Source organism: Notolepis coatsorum (assembly GCF_963971535.1).
Source record: "Notolepis coatsorum genome assembly, chromosome: 15".
NCBI lineage: Eukaryota > Metazoa > Chordata > Actinopteri > Aulopiformes > Paralepididae > Notolepis > Notolepis coatsorum.
This window is the reverse complement of record NC_140179.1, coordinates 77,566,415-77,587,586: the sequence shown is the minus strand read 5'-3', so window position 1 is coordinate 77,587,586 and position 21,172 is coordinate 77,566,415. Positions and strand designations below refer to the sequence as shown.

Below are 21,172 nucleotides of genomic sequence, written 5' to 3'. Positions count from 1 at the left end.
GCTATTTTAACAGCTAAGGCCCTGCACAAAACTCAGCAGATTGACAGATCCTTGTTACTGGCCCCTAAGAAGAAAAAGGTACACTCTGACAAAGTGGCCTTTGTGTCTACTTACAGCCCGATTACTAGAGACATACGTACCATTGTCAATAAATACTGGCATATTTTACAGTCAGATCCTATAGTTGGAGCGGCGTTTCAGCATTCGCCCAATTACTATTACAAAAGACAAGCGAATCTCTCAAATCTTCTGGTGAAAACGGATTTTCCCAAGGTAAAATCAACTCACTTTATGTCTAACATCCCAGATGGGAACTTTCCCTGTCAATCTTGTGTACATTGCCAAGGGATGATCAAAGACAAAAGTTATACACACCCAAAAACGGGCAAACGGTTATCGGTCAAAGGGCGTATTACCTGCAATTCCTCCAACATAGTGTACCTGCTGAAATGCCCTTGTGATTTTTCATATGTGGGCAAAACAACGAGACCATTCAAATTAAGAATCAGTGAACATAAGTGTTCAATCAGAAATGCAGATGTCAAATCGGCGGTAGCTAGACACTTCAATACTTGCAAGCATGCTGTCAAAGATCTCCGTTACATGGGTCTAGAGTTGGTACATAGGCCCGCCAGGGGAGGTGACAGACATAAGCTACTTTTGCAAAGGGAATGTTATTTTATTCACCTCTTTAATTGTATAGAACCAAGAGGTATGAATGAAGAGAACTTGTTGACCTGCTTCCTTTAAATACTTTTCCCATTAAGGCCGATTATTAGTTTTATAGTATCCTTAGAAAGAAGTATGCCGGGTTCAGTAAATACGAGTAAGATCAATTTAGCCCAACAAATAAGTTTATTTTAAGCAATAGGTATCTACGTAACACAAGGGAGTATTAATGATTAGACTATAGATCTATTTTAAAGAGCCATTAGTAAGTCTAACAACCTTCAGACACACCGAACAGGTGGAGTTTTTTTCCTTATTTTCCGCTTTATTACGAGGCTCAAAAAAAAAAAAAAAAAAAGTTTGAATTTACGCCTAATGGCAGACTTATTTACCCAAGGGTTTCTGGTTTACTTTTGATTGTTTATGGTTTATTTATATAAAATGAATAAGGTATTAAGAGTGTATCTATCTAGCCATACATAATGGCGGACTTATTTACCCAAGGGTTTTTATTGTTTATTGTTTATTTATATAAAATGAATAAGGCATTAGAGTGTATCTAGCCATACATAATGGCGGACTTATTTACCCAAGGGTTTCTGGTTTACTTTTTATTGTTTATTGTTTATTTATAAATGAATAAGGCATTAGAGTGTATCTATCTAGCCATATATAAAGGCAGACTCATTTACCCAATGGGTTTCTTGTTTAGTTTTTGTTGTTTATGGTTTATTTATATAAAATGAATAAGGCATTGTAGTGTATCTATCTAGCCATACATACTAGATGTTTTTGCTATTTTGATTTATGTTTTTTGTTTCCAACACAACAATTTTAATTTTAATCTTATATCTACATTTACCATCTGTATATTGTGGTAATTTTGACTTTAGTTTTTTCATCGGGTTTCCTCTTTATTACGAGGCTCAAAAAAAGAGTTTGACTGTAAGCCAAAGGGCGGACTTATTTACCCTAGGGTTATTGTTTATATTGAAAATGAATAAGGCATTAGAATGTACCTATCTAGCCATACATATTAGATGTCAATTTTGGTTTTGTTTCTAGTATAACAATTTTATGTTTTTGTATCTATTATCTACATTTTGTATTTGTATATTTAGGTAATTTTGACTTAAGAATGGACTCTTGACTTCAAAGTACTTCCTGGGTCACACTAGACCTTATAGTAATTCAACACACCTGTGGATGATGTCACTTCCTGCGGTTCTTGGTATAAAAACAATATTGTCGGTGAGAACATTTGCTAGCCATCAACACTGAAGAAGGAACATTACAGTTCCGAAACATGTTTGTTTCAGGCTGCGATTAAATATACCAAAATCTGAGAGTGCTGGTCCAAGCGTATTGCTTTCTTTTTCTTTTCCAGTATGGAAATAGACCCGGTGAGAGGCAAGTGGAAGCGGCTAAGGTTCCCGTGTCAGTACTGGGGGACCTCGCCCCCTGGGGAGGGCCTGGGGTCCTCACCAGGGGGGTCCCCATGGGCAGTAGGCTGTCACACGTCACGTTTTTCACCGACGCCTACCTCGCTGGAGACGCGTCGGGCCAACGCAGTAGGGGGCAGCTGGCAAGCCATGCTGCCCGGTCTGCGCTACGTTCAATGAGTTGGTATTGAAAGCGGTCCTTCTGGTCCTCAAACGGTGTTTGATCAGGACGGACAATACGACGTCAGCGTCGTATATCGACAGACAGGGAGGAGTACGCTCCCCCCGTCTGCACCGGGCGGCGGGCGGCTGGCTATGGGCGTTCTCCATCTGCGTGGCCTGAGGGCTCTCCACATCCCCGGCAGGGTGAATGTGGGTACAGGTGTAATGTCGCGGGGCGGTCCTCACCCTGACGGGTGGGGATTACGTCCGGACATAGTCAGGCAGGTCTGGGACCGATGCCGTGCCGCCTGGGATTCTTTTCCCCATACATCTGTTAGGTCAGTTGTTGGGGCGGGTACATTGAGGAGCGCAGGTCCTTGATCCTGATTGCGCCGGACCGGGGCGCAGCTGTGTGGTTCCCGGTCCTGATCCAGCTCTTGGTATCCCGTCATGGCCTGTTCCTTGGTCATCGCGGGCCCTCTCTCAAGCGCACGGGTCTCTGTGTTAGTTCCCTGTGCTGGGCCAGCTGCTGATGGTTTGGCTGGTGAGAGGGTGAGTCTGGAGAGGATGGATCCTTCTGTGGTTGGTACCATCCGGAACGCGCATGCTCCCTCCACTATCGCGGGTTACGCGGGTAGGTGGCGTATTTTCCAAGAGTGGTGTAAGGCCACCCTCTTGTGAAGCGTTTACTGCTTGGCGCTCGCCGCCTTAAGCCGGTGAAACGTTCTCTGGTTCAGAGTTGGGATCTTCAATTGGTCCTCGGTCAGTTGTCCGGGGCACCGTTTGAGCCTCTTGAGCAAGGCCTTTGGGACTGCGTTCCTGCTGGCCGTCACCTCCGCTAAGCGCGTGGGTGAGCTCTGTGCTCTCTCGGTGCGGCCCGAGTGTATTCGTTTCGATAGCGGTGCCACTCTGAGGCCTAACCCAGTCTTTGTGCCAAAGAATATCCGGAGCTCTTTCCGCTCCAGGGATATTATGGTTCAGGCGTTCATCCGCCTCCTCACGCTAGTGAGTTGGAGGCGGGCCTTCACCCGTCATGTCCGGTCCGGGCTTTGGGGATTTACCTCAGCCGTACTCAGGGCCTCAGGGCTACCGATCAGCTCTTTGTCTGTTACGGTGGCTCTCGTGCTGGTAAGGCACTGTCCCATTGGTTGTGTGAGGGCATTGCCCTTTGCTACACGTTGGCCGGGCTGGCTCCCCCTGGGGGCATCAGGGCGCACTCCACTCGTGGGGTGGCGGCCTCTGCCGCCCTGCTGGGTGGGGCTTCGGTGGAGGACATCTGTGCTGCGGCTTCGTGGTCCTCACCGGGTCCCTTCATAAGGTTTTACCTCATGGACATGACCGGGGGTTCTGTCTCCCAGGCGGTTCTGAGGTCTGGAACCTCTCCTGCTTCCCGTCCTTTGGTGGGGTAGCAGGGGTGTGTGGGTATGGGCCACAATGTGTTGTGTCACACGTGGTTCCGCCTGTGCTGTGCGTTCAAGAGGTTCTAGTTCCCTCTTATTCGCACTCGGTGGAGTTGACTGCCGCCCCCTCTTCATTAGGAAGGATGGGGTGACGGGACTCCCCTCCCCCCTGATGTGGGCTTTCGGGTCCTCAGGGGGTGCATTTGTCGGTCCTCGCGTCTGCTCTGTCCCCATATCTCGATGGCGAAGAGCAGGACGCGATTCGCCAGTACGACTAATATAACGATAGGTTATAGGGCTGACCTTCGAAGCTTTTTTTGGCAATCGAAGCTTCGGGGCCCAGCTTCGAATAAACAATTTTTTTTTTTTTTATCTTATGTTGTGGGACTTGTACAGCACTTTCATAAACTTTGTTGTTTTTAAATGTGCTCTATAAATAAAGTGGGTTGGATTAATTAATTAAGTAGCCCCTTTCGTGACTGAGCCAACAAGGTTTCACTCGGCTGTGTGATTTAATTCAAGGTGGATCGCTGTTGTCGTTTGAACAACTTCAGATTTCATGGGAACTACCAATCCCCCAAATCAAGAATGTTTAAGATGAATGAAGTAAGATTTTGATTATTTGAAATATGGCCTGTCACCTGTGTAGACTAAACTATGCACAGAATTATGTCAGTCTACAAGGTCCGGATTCTACATGGTCCGGCAATGTAGACCTTGTAGACTCCACTACAGACCAATTATCAGTGAATGTTCATGCATTTTTAAGAAGGGCAACTTCCACAAAAAAACAAAGAACTCACCAAAACATCTCAGTAGCACCTTATCTAAATTTTATTTCCTATTTTGTTTATTCATCCCAGTATCTTTCTTTCTTATGTGTGGAATTCTACAAGGCATGTAGGTGTATATGTATTTGAGGATGATATCCTTCAAACAGGCAATAGTGATGATATAATTTGGGCAGTGCTGAGCTGGGTTACTTTCCTCCAGTGCATTTGTCCCCCGGCCCCACCCACCCACCCACCCACCCACCCACCCACCCACCACACACACACACACACACACACACACACACACACACACACACACACACACACACACACACACACACACACACACACACACACACACACACACACACACACACACACACACACACACACACACACATTTGGCTGACGCTTTTATCCAAAGCGACTTACAAGTTCTGTACGACAAGACAGCAAGAAGGGTACAACTCTATCAGCTGAGTAACAATGTTTATCAAAGTGTTGCGTGTTACAGTGTAGGTTAGTTTATTAGGAAAAGTGCATGACAGTAAGGTTAGTCACGGTTAGATTTTTTTTTTTTTTTTTTTTTTTTTTTTTTTTAATCATTTCAGATAATGGTTGAAGAAGTGAGTCTTTAGTCGACGGTGAAAGATTGGACGGGATTCGGCTGTCCTAACTGGGATGGGTAGTTCTCACACACACACACACACACAAATCGAAGTAAAAAAAAAAAATTGAAAAAAAAAGATTCGTTTGAAAAAAAAATCTATATTATTTTTTTTATTTTATTTTTTTTACTTCGATTTTTTTTTTTATGTTCGAAGCTTGTGCCATCGAACGAAGCTTCGAAGTATTTAAGACAGCCCTATAACCTAGTTATATGAGTACTGGCTGAGCGTCCTGCTCTTAGCTTGCCCTGAGGTCCCTTGGGGAAACTTTTCTTTGGAAACGTTTTTTTTCCGAGGAAGAGCGAGTGGTGACCACGCCTAGTGCTATATAGTACGTCACTAGGGCGGGGCCTGGCAGGTGCTGGGTGTATTTGTTTTTATTCGTTGATGGAGTACACTAGGTACTGGAGATGAGGTATATCTCGATGGCGAAGAGCAGGACGCTCAGCCAGTACTCATATCGCTCAGATTAATCGTCGTAGGTAGGGATGTCCCGATCACGTTTTTTTGCTCCCGATCCGATCCCGATCATGTGATTTTGAGTATCTACCGATACCGATATTTCCCGATCCGATCAAAAAAAAAAAAAAAAAAATATATTAACTTTTTTTTTTATTCAACAAACATGACCATGCTGCAGAACGGCAGACCAGCCACACTCTCAGACCCAAACACAGGCCTCAGTATGAGTTTAAGACGTGAACATGGTCATGTTTGTTGAATAAAAAAATAAAAGTTTAAAAATAAATTAAAAAAAAAAATCAGATTTTTTTGCCGATCCCGATCTTTGGAAAATCACGTGATCGGCCCCGATCCCGATCACGTGATCGAATCGGGACATCCCTAGTCGTAGGCACGAACTACCTGTTGTATTAAATTAATTGATTGATGTTTAACTTGTCCCTGTGTCCAGTCCTTTCGACACTAGCCGAAAATCAAAATGTGATCTGAATAGTGAGATCTTTTTTTTTCTCTTCTCTTTCTTTTCTTTTTTATTCTTTATCATTATTATTATTATTATTTAAATTTTTCTTGTTTAACTGTGGATTGTGTTTCTTTTATAATGGTATAAATGATTATTTGTGTAAATAAGGTTATACGCCGACCATTAAGAAACTACATGTTAGTTTAGGAATAAGGGGCAGGTAATTATAAGATTTATTCTTCTTCCTGCTCCTTTTGTCCATGGAATGGCTATTTATGATTTTTTAATGAAGAAACTATGATTGTATTATTCCATGTGGCAAATAAAAACTCTGAACTGAACTGAACCCGTTCATATAAGTCCGTGGCCGACGTTAAATCATTCATGTAGTATGGGCGATACATAGATCACAGCAGTTTATATGGATCATAATAATCAAACACGCTGAAACTTACCGCAGCTTCCTCTGACCGTTGGGTGGTCAGCGTGGAGCAGAAAGTTCGCGATTATGGGATGTTGATATATGCGATCCATTTCCAGGTTGTATAATAGTATATATGTCCAAATCATGTTGTTTATCGAGTTAGTGGCAACGGATCGCTATCCAGTGTATCAAGCTCGAGTCCCGGGAGCAATAGCGAGTGGCCGGACGAAATATGGTTGAGCACCACTTCCTGCCGCGTCACTTCCGGTTTGGGCGATTCGCCGATCGGCCACCAGATAGCGGTCTTGAACCGTTGGAGAGTTGAGAGGAGATCAACAGCAAGTCTCAAGTCTCCGTGGGTAAAATATGATTGAAAATATTGATCTCAAAGACGCCTTACGGCGTCATTGGCAGATTACGCATGGCGGAGAATGACGTGGTAACACGTCATTGGCGAATAAAGGGTTAATAAACGGATCAAGATCCCGGATCGACTCTGCAGATTTACCCGCCAGATTTAAATCGGCGACATGCAATACCGGCCAGATCCTCTTAGGGGCGCCATCGCTCCACTGCAGTATCATTGAGGCCGAGTTTCAAGTTTCAAGTTTCTTTATTAGTCTGGCCGAATGGGAAAATTCTTTTTTTTTACTGTCTGGGGCGTTTCATATGAGCCTGGATCCCAGCCGAACATCCTCCATCTTTGATCACGTTACGGAACGCAGATTTCAGCCTGGAATAATGGGATTTATGATCAGCCAATGGACATATCGATCTACCAGATGCCGATGAATAATGACGAAATGCTGCCGGCGATCACATGGGCTGACGGTAGGATACTATTCACCCAAATTACAGCCGGATTGGACATTGTTGTAACACGCAAGCGATCGATCAGTGATTATGGCTACTTAAACGCACACTGTATTGCTAATCAATAATACTGATCGGCGTCCCCCGCCGCTCCCATTTCATCCATAGATGCTCTGTGATAGTCCGGATGCTAAGCAGCTTGTTTTATTTCATTCGTATATATATACACAACAGAAATGGCGTTTGATATAACGTGACTAGCCTTTAGCCTCATATCTAGCTTCCCAGAAAAAAGACGAGACAAAAACTGCGATAAAGCTTATATTCACGACGCTATAAAATGACAACCAACCGATGGATTTTTATTTTCTTTAAGCCATTATGAAGGCACGGTTTATGCACTCAAGTGACAATGAGAATGGACAGATAGCAATACTATAAAGTATATATATAGCTGTTAGAGCTGTACATCGGTTTGTTGACAAACCCTGGTCGTCCAGAACCATATTACACTGCAAACCGTGGTCGCCAATGTAATAATAATATAATTTATAATTTATAATAATAATAATAATAATAATAATAATAATAATAATAATAATAATAATTTGTTAACGTTACTGTGTGTTGTAGCTATGTTAATAAATTCTGAAGGGCATTAACGTTAACGTTAGTTGGGTATGTTAGCTAGTATGATAGTCCAGACAAACAAAGCTATTTAGTTAGCTTGCTAGCTATCGTTGGTATAGCTATTTAGCTAATGTTGATAGCATTGAATAGCTGGCTGGCTACAACGAATTCTCACAAGCTGGCATCGTAAATCTCAACACCAGCCATGGGAATACTATTTACTAAATTATGGAGGCTTTTTAATCGTCAAGGTAAGAGAGGATTTGTCATGATCAACTGAAGATTGATTGATTGATTGATTGATTGATTGAAAACTTTATTAACAGATTGCAGAATGGGTACAGTACAGTACAGCTCAATACATACAATTGTTAAGGGGATGCAGACCAGAGAAAGACTTTCGTCTTGTTTACATCAGGGTCCCCCATTTTCAATTCAGAAGGTGTATGCTATGGAACAGTCTATGTGCTTGGTTACTTAGCTAGCCTATTTGGGTTTTCAGAAAAAGGCCCGCTATGTGACGCTAATCACTAGCTAGTATCGTATCGTGTATTTCATCACAGTAGCCTCCAGGTGTTTAATAAACACTTCTAGCCAGGACATATCTGGACATATAAGACATATGTATCATGTTTATTTTTTGTTGGCTGGGTTTGCGCATGCGGATTAAGGGAGAGGTGGGCTATCGCGTCAACGGTTCAGGAAAGATGCGTATAGGCTTGTAAAGACGGGAACGCAAGGGTGGCGTTGATTGAGTGATTTATTGCGTCTTCAGATTTGTCCGCTCTGGGACCCGTTCTCAGAAAATAGCGTATTCAGGCTCCCAGAACGCGGTTCCGTGTGGACGAAAGGTGCATACGATAAAATACTTTGACGGATACAACCGAAAACGTCTTCGTCTGGACATGGCCTCACACACACACACACACCTCCCCCTCCTCACCATAAGGTGTCCCCCCGTCAGAGAAGCTCTTGTGGGCCTCTGGGGACACCAGGGGCAGGTGGTTGTGCAGCAGGTTGGCCAGGTCTCCGTAGCTCTCCCTGACCAGGGCGTTGTAGAAGGAGATGTAAGCTCGGTTGTCCTTCCTCAGCAGCAGCTCCAACAGGGCCACAGCCTGGTCCCTCCTGGTGGGCTGGGGGGAGAGAGAGAGAGAGAGAGAGAGAGAGAGAGAGAGAGAGAGAGAGAGAGAGAGAGAGAGACCTGGGTTAGTACCTCCTGGTGGACTGGGGGGGGGAGAGAGAGAGAGAGAGACCTGGGTTAGTACCTCCTGGTGGACTGGAGAGAGAGAGATACTCGCAATGCACTTTGAGTGACAGACTGGCACCCACCTGCACTGGCAGATACTTTTCTTTGGGGGAGAGAGAGAGAGAGGGACTAATTAATTTCGCCGCGGGCCGGGGGGGCATAATCCCACGGGACAATGCATTGGTAACTTGTTTCAAATGACAATATATACCCCGTGAATATTATTGCACGGATCGGAATACGGGCACGCGCGTGAGCTATGATATTTTGCAACAGGTTGACGGTGATACAGCGAGTGCTGGAGTGCTGATATGAGAGAGAGCAAGAGAGAGAGAGAGAGAGAGAGCTCCCCCCAGTCCCATTACCTCCCACCCGTTTTATGATTATCTAGTTCTCTGTGTGTATGATTCACGGTGTGTGTGTGTGTGTGTGTGTGTGTGTGTGTGTGTGTGTGTGTGTGTGTGTGTGTGTGTGTGTGTGTGTGTGTGTGTGTGTGTGTGTGTGTGTGTGTGTGTGTGAACAGCTGAAGGTCTCTGCTGTCGAAACCGCTTCCGCATTATTTGCACTCGCTGCTCATATAAACGTATCACAGTTGATTGTGGGCGGACGGTGGCAGATCAGCGCCTCAACGCGTCACAGATCCACTAAATTCAGAATGGCTTGGTTCAGTGGGGGAGGATCTTGTCTCAGCTGAACCGGAGGAATGCGCCAAAATGAGAATTTGAGACCTAGACAGTGTTTGTACAACCCCATATTGCTAGAAAACAATGCTAAACACTGGAAAAGGCCATTTATAAGATAGTTCCCCTTTAAATGAATAGCCCAGGCTTTCATTTGCTTCCATCGTTGAACTCACCACGTCTTTATCTGGGACAGGCCTCCAGCAAAGACTGGAAATATCAGATTGCTTATTTAAACCGGTATGAATATTACTTGTATGTACACGTCAAAATAAAAATAAATAAAGAACTGGGTATTCATCAACTACTCGTATGGATTATTTAATTAACACTTCACTGTATCAGAGACAGGTGTCTGTTTGGGAGTTTAAGTTTTACACTTTTTTTTTTACTTTTTCTTTTTACAATTTAGTATTGGATGCAACAAAAAATGCATGGTGTAGGCCTGAATCTGATCAGCATGAATTGGGGCATGGCTGTAAAGAGGAGTGTGGTTCCAATTAGCCCATTCAGATATCTGGTGGCGAGAGGTCAAGGAACCCCTTTCGAAAAGAAAGGTTCTTATCATTCTAGTTACAGTGCGACCTCATGCAGCAGGGTCTTACGTGGCTCTTGATTCTCTCCTCCTCGTCTGCGTTCAGCACACCGTCACTGATCATGTGGTCCATCAGGTAGGCCGCCTTGATGTCCTGTTCCAGGGTGGGGCGGGACCTCAGCAGACAGCTCCGCGCCCCTTCCTCCATCGGCATGGCAGCGGAGAACACCGATCATGCAACCTCGTGGAGCAAGAGTGGGGTGGGGTGGGGTGTTGATGATTACTGGTGGTCAGGATGTGGAGCCTGTTGGGATTGGGAATTAGGTTAGGTTAGGTTTACTTTATTTGATCAAGCGGGACAGCATACATTAATAAAACATTTTACAAATGTAAATGCACCCAATTTTTGCCAAAAGGCAAATTTCCATTGGCAGTCTCCCTGCCAGAAGGTACAGGCTAAAATCCTGTGTGAAAAAGGGTTAGCAATAAAAACAGAATAAAATCAAGATAAATAGCATTAGAATAAAAACACAACAAAAGCACATAGAACATACAATAGGGATACAGGTCACAATACAGTCATGGACACAAGGACAGAGCACATCATGACATATTAAAAGACCCAGACATAGACAAACACACCATATCCACACACACATACACACACAGACACCTCAGTGTTGACAATGCTGGTTTTCAATGAGTGAAAAAAGTAGTAGAACGCGCTCACCTCACTAGACTTGACACTGGGTGCTGTAACCTCTGATATCATACATAAAAAATAGGGAAACAATGTCCAGGCACGCACTCCAGGTTTTTCCAAATTTATTGGCAGCCTGTAATCATGACGTTTCGGTGTGAACACACCTTCTTCAGAATGGCTTGCATGAAGCATGAAGGGTAAGTGACCCTAGTAAATACAAGTCAAACAGGAAGTGAATACAAGTTGTCACTTCCTATTTGACTTGTATTTACTAGGGTCACTTACCCTTCATGCTTCATGCAAGCAAGGTGTGTTCACACCGAAACGTCATGATTACAGGCTGCCAATACATTTGGAAAAACCTGGAGTGCGTGCCTGGACATTGTTTCCCTATTTTTTATGGTTTTCAATGAGCCATTCCCTAACCCTGCACTTGAATGAGTGATATGATGTGGACACTAATTGTTTGAGGTATTGAATTCCATTGGTGGGATGCTCTATATGAAAAGACGGCCTGGTCAAATACACTTTTTTTTAAAGGGATTGTACAGTCCCCCCTTGCCGCACCTCTAGTGTTCCTGGTTGAGGCAGACTTGAGGTTGATGAAACCGGACAAATGTCATATATCATATCCATAGTACACCATTACATCATCACCGCAGACATCTTGGTGGGCAAACAACAGGTGTTTGCAATCAAGCAGCTAGTAATTGAAATGACAAACATAACCAATGAACACAGTCTATATTACTAGGAAATGCATTGCTAGGAAATTATTCCTATGAATTATGATAATACATGAATGATAATGATAATTATGAATTATGTAGTTAATAATGGTATAAAATCGTATATATAAATAAATAAAAAGTAATTAATAGTATACTATACATCTTGGATAAATGAGTTTGCTAGGTACTGAATGTGACTTGATTCCCAATAGACAGAAAGAACACCAACTTTCAAAACAGCCTGATGAAATTCTAGTCCTAGCGACCTAGCTTATTGTAACATTAGTGCAGAATATGCATGTAAGACAATCATAAAACTCTGGCAGCTAAGGGTAAGTACAGACTAGAGTGCATATTAGCATAGTAGGTACTAGTAAAGGAAATCGATGTTTTTCCAAAATGTAGATAATGTATAAATATTGGTGAATGACAGCATCTACTTATAGCCATCTCAGAGGAGGAGGACGGCAGAGAGAATCAGTGTGTTAGCAGCAGACTAAGATAGAGCCCAGGGCTTCGAGGTCGTTTAGCTTGTTAAACATAAACACTGATAAGGACTGAGAACAGTGCAGATTTGGTCAGAGAGAACTATGCAGAGTTTGACATCGAACTAGGGGTGGGAAGCACCTCTTTCATCACGATACGATACGATATCGATTCTTTGGACAACGACACGATATTTTCCGATATCACAAAGTCTGCAACGATACGATACGATTCGATTCAGGTGCCTGTGATTGATATGAGACGATATTATATGCCCATTTAACACAATCAGTAACATTTAGATCAACTAAAAATAACATTTGACATTTTTATTTTTGAGCTCTTCCAGACATTTAAATTTTAAATGAAACACAATCTATTGTTTTTAATACAAATAGACCTCCGGTTCACTGTAAAGTGACACGTTTTGATATATTTAGCTTTAAACGTTAAGTAATTATTTTTGGAACTCACAACCTAAAACCCCTTCCTCTCCCAAACCATTCCTGCAATTGGTTTATGTTGCATGATGATCATGAATACATTTAATATGTATTGTATTTTTTATGTTTAAATATCAACATTATCTGTCCATCCTCAGTACATTTACCATATACTACCGGTATACTTCATCTGGTCTTTCCAAACGCACACACACACACACACACACACACACACACACACACACACAGAGAGAAAGGGAGCATGCCTGCCCCCCCCCCCTCCTTCCCAGTCCCCACTTCTCTCTCCCCTCTTTCCCAGTCCCCACTTCTCTCTCCCTATGGCTCTGGGTTAGCTTGTTGTTAGCTTACGCTAACGTAATGTTAATTTCGATCTTTAACGCGACGTGGGCATAAAGGAATGGCGAGGATTGCAAAGCAGGTTAGATGCATTTGACCCATTGCGGAATAAAACAGCAGGGACTTGTTTTGGGTCGCAGAATAGGCACACTAGCCTTGCTATAGTGACGCTCTAGACCAGGGGTAGGCAACCCTAGGCACGCGTGCCTGCATAGGCACGCGGGGGCATTTTCATAGGCACAGGGGGCAGCATTAAAAAAAATAAAAATTATACATTTTTTAATTTTTTTTGCTTTGAAATATTATAGTGAAATATTTTGCACTGTTGTCACATTTATCTTGTTGAAATCCTCCCACAGATTATTTTTACTACCACATATTTAATTGAGACCCTTTATTTGTTTATTATTTCAATTTAGCTGGAAATACATTGCTACTAGGGATGCACCGAAATTTCGGCCACCAAAAGTTTTCGGCCGAAAATGGCAAAAAATGGCCTTTCGGCTTTCGGCCAAAAGAGTTTTTTCACCGACAATATATCACCGAAACAGAAACAACCTGTAACCTAACGCGTGTTGTTGTGATGATGTCGCGCTGTCGGGAGTCGCGCTGTTTCTATGTAAACTCCGCGTGCAACGCGTCCAATAAATGCGTCTTTAACACTTTAATCGCCGAAGACGCTGTACAGCGTCTTTCCCGGCCATGCTTATTCTGCCGAAGACGCTGGACAGCGTCTTTGATATCAATATTTCAAAAATCTGTGATCGAAATCATATTTCTCCCCCGGAGACATTATATGTACTGGTGAGCCCCTCTCAATTCTCCAACGGTTCAAGAGCGCCATCTGGTGGCCGATCGGCCGCTCGCCCAAACAGGAAGTGATGCGGATGAAGTGGTGCTCACCCATATTTCGTCCGGGCACTCGCTATCATTAGCAGGACTCCATCTTGACACAATGGATGTCGATCGGTTACCAATAACTCGATAAACAACATGATTTGGACGTATATACTATTATACAACCTGGAAATGGATCGGATATTTCGACATCCCATAATAGAAAAATGTCTGTTCCACGCTCATCTCCCAACGGCGCGAGGAAGCTACGGTGAGTTTCAGCGTTATTTTTTAATGTCTTCGATACTAACTGCTCTAATGATCATATCACCCACACTAGATGAATGATATAACGTTGCCCACGGAATTATAAACGACCCCCCCCCCCCCCCATCCGGTCAACATCAGATCATACGTAGTAACTCCTAGAAGCACGTCCAGTTGAAATTTTTTATCTCGCACAGATTCCTACCAAACTGTATTTGATCATCAATATAATGCATTTAGGGCTATAAATCAAGTTCTGGAGAAAGCTGCAGAAAACGATAAAAACATACTTATACTTTAGACCGTATTTTAGTATGAATATGTGAATGAAAAAGTATAACGTTGCTACACCCTGAACAATAGATATAGGACGTTGAATGGGCCATAGTAATGTCAATTTAGCAATACAATTTAAAAAGTTATAGCCCTGCAAAGAAGGGGAACTTCTCCATGTTAAATAGGGCTGGCGAGGGATGGTAAATTATGAATTTAACCCCGGCGATCAAAGTGTTAACATGCTTTATATCCTTATTTACTATATGCCCGTCGCGGTTAATCACTGAGTGATCTAATATGCATATTCTTCAGAGCGAGAGGGGGGGGGGGGATTGTGTTTCTCACATTGACGCTGTCTGTCGTTGATAATATAATCTGAAGAGCATTATTATTATTATCATTCTCGAGCATACACGTCGCGCGTCTACTGTGCCAAAGTCAAGAGAGCACATTCATCTGGGGACTAGAAAGGTGCGCTCAGTAGAGCACAGATGTCCGCCATGGCGGCAGCCACACATGTCTTCTCTCTCTCTATCTCTCTATCTATCTATCTATCTACCTCTCTCTCTCTCTCTCTGATTGATTGATTGAAAACTTTATTAACAGATTGCAGAATGGGTACAATACAGTACAGCTCAATACACACAATTGTTAAGGGGATGCAGACCAGAGAAAGACTTTCGTCGTGTTTACATCAGGGTCCCCCATTTTCAATTCATCAGGACATATATGACATACATGACATACAGATAGACAGTACTGCTACATCTATACATTTATGACATACCAGATTTGCATACAGTACTGTTTGTGATACAAAAATAGTCCAGAAAAGGGAGTATATACATTTGACGTAGAAACTGTACATTGGAGGAGGTGGGGGGGGGGGGGGGGGGGGGTTGGGGGGGGGTTGGGTAGGAGGGGTTGGGGGGGGAAACACTGTACAACTGTACAAGCAAAGCTGTACATTGGAATATTGACAACCATACTAGGTAATTTACTGTACATTGGAGGGGGTACTTTTATATAAAATGCTTACTGTAGCCACTACAGTAACATCATTAAGTCTGCTATAAGCTATTCTCCCTCTCATGTGTGCAGATCTTTATGCAGTTTTAAAGCACATTGGCTTTGTTCTGAATGCACTTTGTAGTTATCCTACAGAGAAAAGAAAATGCACTTGACTTGGAATTAATGTACTGTATGCATTCAGAAGTGCTGAATAAATGTTTTATGGACCCATAATAGTGATTATTTATTATTTAAGTTAAGTTTAGCCATAATCATATATTTTTCCATAATCATAATGTTCCACAACATTGGTAAAGAAAAATTCTATTCTATGAATCATTTTCGGCCTTTCGGCATTCGGTTTTCGGCCAACTGTTTCCTATTTTCGGTATCGGTTTCGGCCAAGAATTTCCCATTCGGTGCATCCCTAATTGCTGCATCATTCAGTAACATTTGCAGCGCCTTATAACAAAAACATTATTACGGTCACTATTGTGACCAGTGGGATTAATCAACAAATTTTATTATTTATTTTTCTATTTCATTGAACATTGCACATGTTAACACTTTGGCTGCCATGGGTTAAATTCATTATCAACCGTAGGTTGCCGGCTCTATTTGTCTATAGAGAAAGTCCCCTTCTTTGCAGGGCTATAACTTTTTAAATTCTATTGCCATTATTAGGGCCCATTCAAAGTCCTATATGTATTGTTCATTGTGTAGCAACGTTAAACTTTTTCATTCACATATTCATAGTAAAGTATGGTCTAATGTATAAGTATGTTTTCATCTCTTTCTGCAGCTTTCTCCAGAACGTGATCTATAGCCCCAAATACATTATATTGATGATGCAATACAGTTTTATGGCAATCAGCGTGATATAAAAAATTCCAACTAGACGTACTTCTAGAAGTTACTACACGTCATCTGATGTTGACCGGATGGGCTAGGGGGCGTTTATAATTCCGTGGGCAGCGTTATACCAATCATCTAATGTGGGTCAAATGTTGATAATAGCAGTTAGTATCGAAGACGGTAACTTTACACGCTAAAACTCACCCCAGTCTCCGCGCGCAGTTGGGCGATCATCGTAGAGTAGAAATGTTATCATTATGGGATGTAGATTTACCCGGTCCATCTCCAGCTTGTATAATGGTATATACGTCCAAATCATGTTGTTTATCGAGTTATTGGCACTCGATCGCTGTGTATTGTGACGAGCTAGAATGCCGGGACCTATAGCGAGTGCCCGGAAGTAATACGGCCGTCCAGCACAACCTCTATGGCACTTCCTGTTAAGCGATTGCACCGATCGGCCACCAGATGGCGCTCCTGAACCGCCAGAGAGCTCAGTGGGTCCTCCTGGTGGATCTCAGGCCAGCGGAGGGGACATATGAATCCGATCCCAGATTTTTGAAATATTGATATTAAAGACGCTGTAAAGCGTCTTCGGCAACTTGAGCATGGCCGGGAATGACGTGTTTAAGCGTTTCCCGGCACCCAAAGTGTTAAAAGCCATTTTTTTTACTCAAAATGTGAGTATTACCAAGTCAACTTGTGTTCTTAAAACAATGACAATAAACATAGTTTTAGTAGGTTGAAATAATGTGGTTGTGTACTTATTTTTCTGTTAACTTATTATGGATTGAAACTGAAAACCTTAATGCACAGTAACTGAACTCAATATTTTTAAGTTCTGGTAACTCATTATTTTTTTTATTTTTTTACAGTGTAGTCTTGCGATCAATCAAAACATATTTACACGATATACCTCACATTCACCCTCCATTCACCCTCCATTCACATCCTGGTGTTCTCCTGGTGTTCTCCATTAGGCCTGTAGGTGGAGCTATGACAGCACACGTACAGTACACACACCGATGGGTGTGTGATGTGTCCAAAATGAATGGGCAAATGTGAGTGAAATGGTCGCACTGTATGCAGCTGTTTGTCTGCATTGCATCCCCCCCCCAACTCAGATTGATACAACCATCATAATAATATTGTTAATAATAACAATAACAATAATGATGTAATAATGTAAAAATTATCATTAAAAAGACCTGATTATGAGAAGAAAAAAATTACGATGCATGGAATATTGTTGAGGCACACTAGTTACAACTATATTTCAAACAGGCACTCCATGTCAAAAAGGTTGCTGACCCCTGCTCTAGACGCTACTGCTGTGTGCTGTTGATCCGAGCCGAGCGGATACGAGTATCGCAATATGAATAGATCTTTTTATGTTGCATCGATCCTATTTGATCATTGATAATAGATCGATATATCGATCTGGATCGATGTATCGTCCCACCCCTACATCGAACCATACTAAAGGTTAAAAGCAGTTGCCATGGCAGCGTCACATAGTAACGAGGAAAGGGGGCGGGCCCCCGTTGCTAGGGAGAAGACGTTATGGTGAGAGTTTCCTTCCGGGGTAAGTTAGATCTAGACATGAAGCTGACGCGAGCGGACGTGGATCAGAGACTTTCATCCCTCTCTCACCCTCACCGGTGGGGGAGGGGAGATGACACATCATCATTAGCTTCGGCTAACGGGAAATGGTGGTTGGCTCCGACAAGGCCCAGAACCATCGGACTAATGACAGGAGAGACGGTGGAGACGAATGAATTAGGACTTTTCAAGGACAATACAATACATCTGATTACGAGGCTCTGTTTATGGAATAAACATGAGGATCTGAGAAAAGAGATCACGTTGCAGTGTCGTTTATTCTGACTATGGCTGTACTAACAAGGGGTTGTTGATACAGTGTGTGACAGCTAATGAGAGATCCAAGTAAAATTACACAACGTGGAGGCCGGTCACGGAACAGCAGGTGACGAGTGAGTAAAGGTTGGAAACACTGTTATCTAACACTAGGTAGTAATATAAGCAAGGTTGAAGGTATTAGTCCATTTCCGTAACATCCATAACGCTGTATTTTCTCGGGCGGCTAGGTGGTGTAGTGGTCTAAGGCACTCGCCACCAGTGTGGAGACGCTAGGATTCGCGTGTTCGAATCCAGCTCTCCACATTGTTTTTCAGTTTGGCTGGTCGTCCGCAGTAATACACATTGGCCGTATTACGGGGAGGGAAAAACTGAAGGGTGGGGATCGAACGTTGTGAACAAGCGACTCCTACAAGTCGGTTGGTGCGCCTGCGCAGTAGAATCAGGAAGTGTCGGGGGCAGCGTGAGCCTCCCACGCGTTACTCCTCGACACTAAGAGATCGAGCTGCGCAGGTGAAAAAGATGCGACTGCTGTTACCTCAAGTACCGGAGGGGACTTGTGCTATGTATGACTTAGTCCTCACTGCAGCCGGCTTGTGGGAGGCAAGAAACAGCGTTCGTGACAGGGGAGGGTTGAATTGGATGATACGAAATTGGGATGGGAGAAAATATAGAAAATGGGAGAAAAAAGTGGATCAAAAAAAAAAAAACGCTGTATTTTCTCAAAATCCAAGCGGTAAAATAATTTTTTACTGCAGGCTCATCTTTATCTCAATAAGTGTAACTAAAATGTGTAAATTATACTTCCAATTCAAATCGATGCCTTGTCAATGTTAAGGTAAGTTTCCAATGTTCTCTGAATGTAACATCCATAACGCTGGAATTGCCCATTAGTACTTAGTAGCAGAGTGCACAATAGTAAAAGACAGTGCAAATGTTAGTTTTTTTTTCTCTCTCCTCAGTTGTGATTGGAGGATCAAGAAAAAAGGGCAGAGTCAACTAGGTCAGACCTGAAAGTGTCATATACAGGTGACAGTGAATGATCTATTGAGAATATCTAAAAACCAATGCTATATATTAAATCATCCCTTTCCCTATTCTCATTACCATAATACCTTCTACAATGTGCATTATAATAAGTACATGTACATAATACTAAATGTAAATGCCAATAAAGGCTCTTTGACTTTGAGGTTTGATTGATTGAAAACTTTAATTAACAGTTGCAGAATGGGTACAACAATACAGTACAGCTCAATACACACAATTGTTAAGGGGATGCAGACCAGAGAAAGACTTTCATCTTGGTCCCCCATTTTCAATTCATCATGACATTTATGACATATACAACATACAGATATAGATATAATCATCTAATCTAATCATCTAATCATGACATTTATACATACAGATATACAGTATAGGGCTTGGCGATATGGCCAAAAATGATATCACGCCCAGCCATACTACAGGCTCAGAGAAGTGTCCACAAATGCAAAGGGTAACACTGTCCAAATTAGGAATTCAAGTGTTACTGTACATACATCATCTAGGAATGTTCAATCAATATTTGTGAACATGAGCTTGTGTGATGTCATCAAGTATACAGCCCGGAGCTGCTGCTAGACAATGAATGGGAGAATGCTAACGTTAGGCCTAGGTGTTTTTATACCCAAATAATGAGCTATATTCTATTGTTGCGTTATCAGTTCTGAAACAGAAAGTTACCTGTATATCGGTCACCTTTATCATCTTCCCAAATTCATTGTCTATGGAGCAGCTCCAGACCATTATACCTGATGACATCACCGTTTGAGTTTTTCATCAATACTTTGAACTGTCTTAGACCATAATTAGCTAGCCGACAACTCATGTCATAAACAACTGATGCAACAGCTGCTATTACAGTATGTTCAGATTCAGAACAGTCAGCTGTCAACTGACAAGCCAACCAGCTGTTAGCAACAAATTAGCTAACGTTGCTACTTTTGATTTGACAGCTAATTGTATATTCCTTATTCTTATTTGTGATTTTAGATTTGTTTACTACCTAAATGTTTACTGTGAGAGCGATCGAAATGAGTAAAGTACTTATATTCGAATGTTACATGTTGCACCCATGGATTAAATTAAACAAGACGAAAGTCTTTCTCTGGTCTGCATCCCCTTAACAATCGTGTGTATTGAGTTGTACTGTACTGTATTGATTGATTGAAAACTGTATTAACAGATTGCAGAATGGGTACAGTACAGCTAAATACACACAATTGTTAAGGGGATGCAGACCAGAGAAAGACTTCTGTCTTGTTTACATCAGGGTCCCCCATTTTCAATTAATCATAATGTACCCATTCTGCAATCTGTTAATTACAGTTTTCAATCAAACTAACATTGAATATTATCTGTGCACTTTATTTGGGTTACACGTTTTCCCCAAACGACGTATTGTTTTCTAAAACCCAACTATAAAGTCAACCGAGTCTGACACTTCAGGCAAGACGTGACATGTTGACTCTTGCGACTGGACTAGTCTATGAAACAAAGAAAGTAACGTTAGTTCACGTATACTTACGGATATCTTTACTTTAGCCCAACAAGGAACCCCTCTATCGGTCCGTTTACTGCCGTGGCGGCCGGTGATTTAATAATAATACACTCTTGGGGGAAATTAAATAAATCCAATGTAGAGTTTGTTGTGTTACCGCCCAGACGCCCATTTTGAATACGCTTCCGGGTTCATAATCAAAACAAGGTGTGGAACAGCCAATGCGGTGGCACGCTGGCAGCCACGTGACGAGGCTGAGCTCACGCACGCTGGACTGTAACTGGGCTGCACAATAGGGTCCAGCTGCAGCCCTGGAGAATCCTCTCACTGGCAAGCTTGTGCCAGCCACAGACGTGAGGCGTGATTACGAAACCTAGCCGCATTTCTCGGAGACGCTCTCTGATTGGCCACTGACG

At 42.5% G+C, this 21,172-nt stretch overlaps 1 protein-coding gene across 1 annotated transcript in view; it reads right to left on the bottom strand.

Annotated features, from left to right (window-relative positions):
• The window catches only part of apaf1 (apoptotic peptidase activating factor 1), a gene marked incomplete at its 3' end in the record, with an annotated part of 195,041 nt that extends 174,122 nt beyond the window's left edge, over positions 1–20,919 (bottom strand). Inside the window, exons 1-3 of the mRNA XM_084331049.1 lie at positions 20,784–20,919; positions 10,438–10,671; positions 8,850–9,039 (exon numbers count right to left, since the gene is read on the bottom strand). Of these exons, the coding sequence (XP_084187175.1) occupies positions 8,850–9,039; positions 10,438–10,581 (334 nt within the window). The 5' untranslated portion in view covers positions 10,582–10,671; positions 20,784–20,919. The remainder of the gene's footprint in view (positions 1–8,849; positions 9,040–10,437; positions 10,672–20,783) is intronic.
• Between the last annotated feature and the right edge of the window lie 253 nt (positions 20,920–21,172).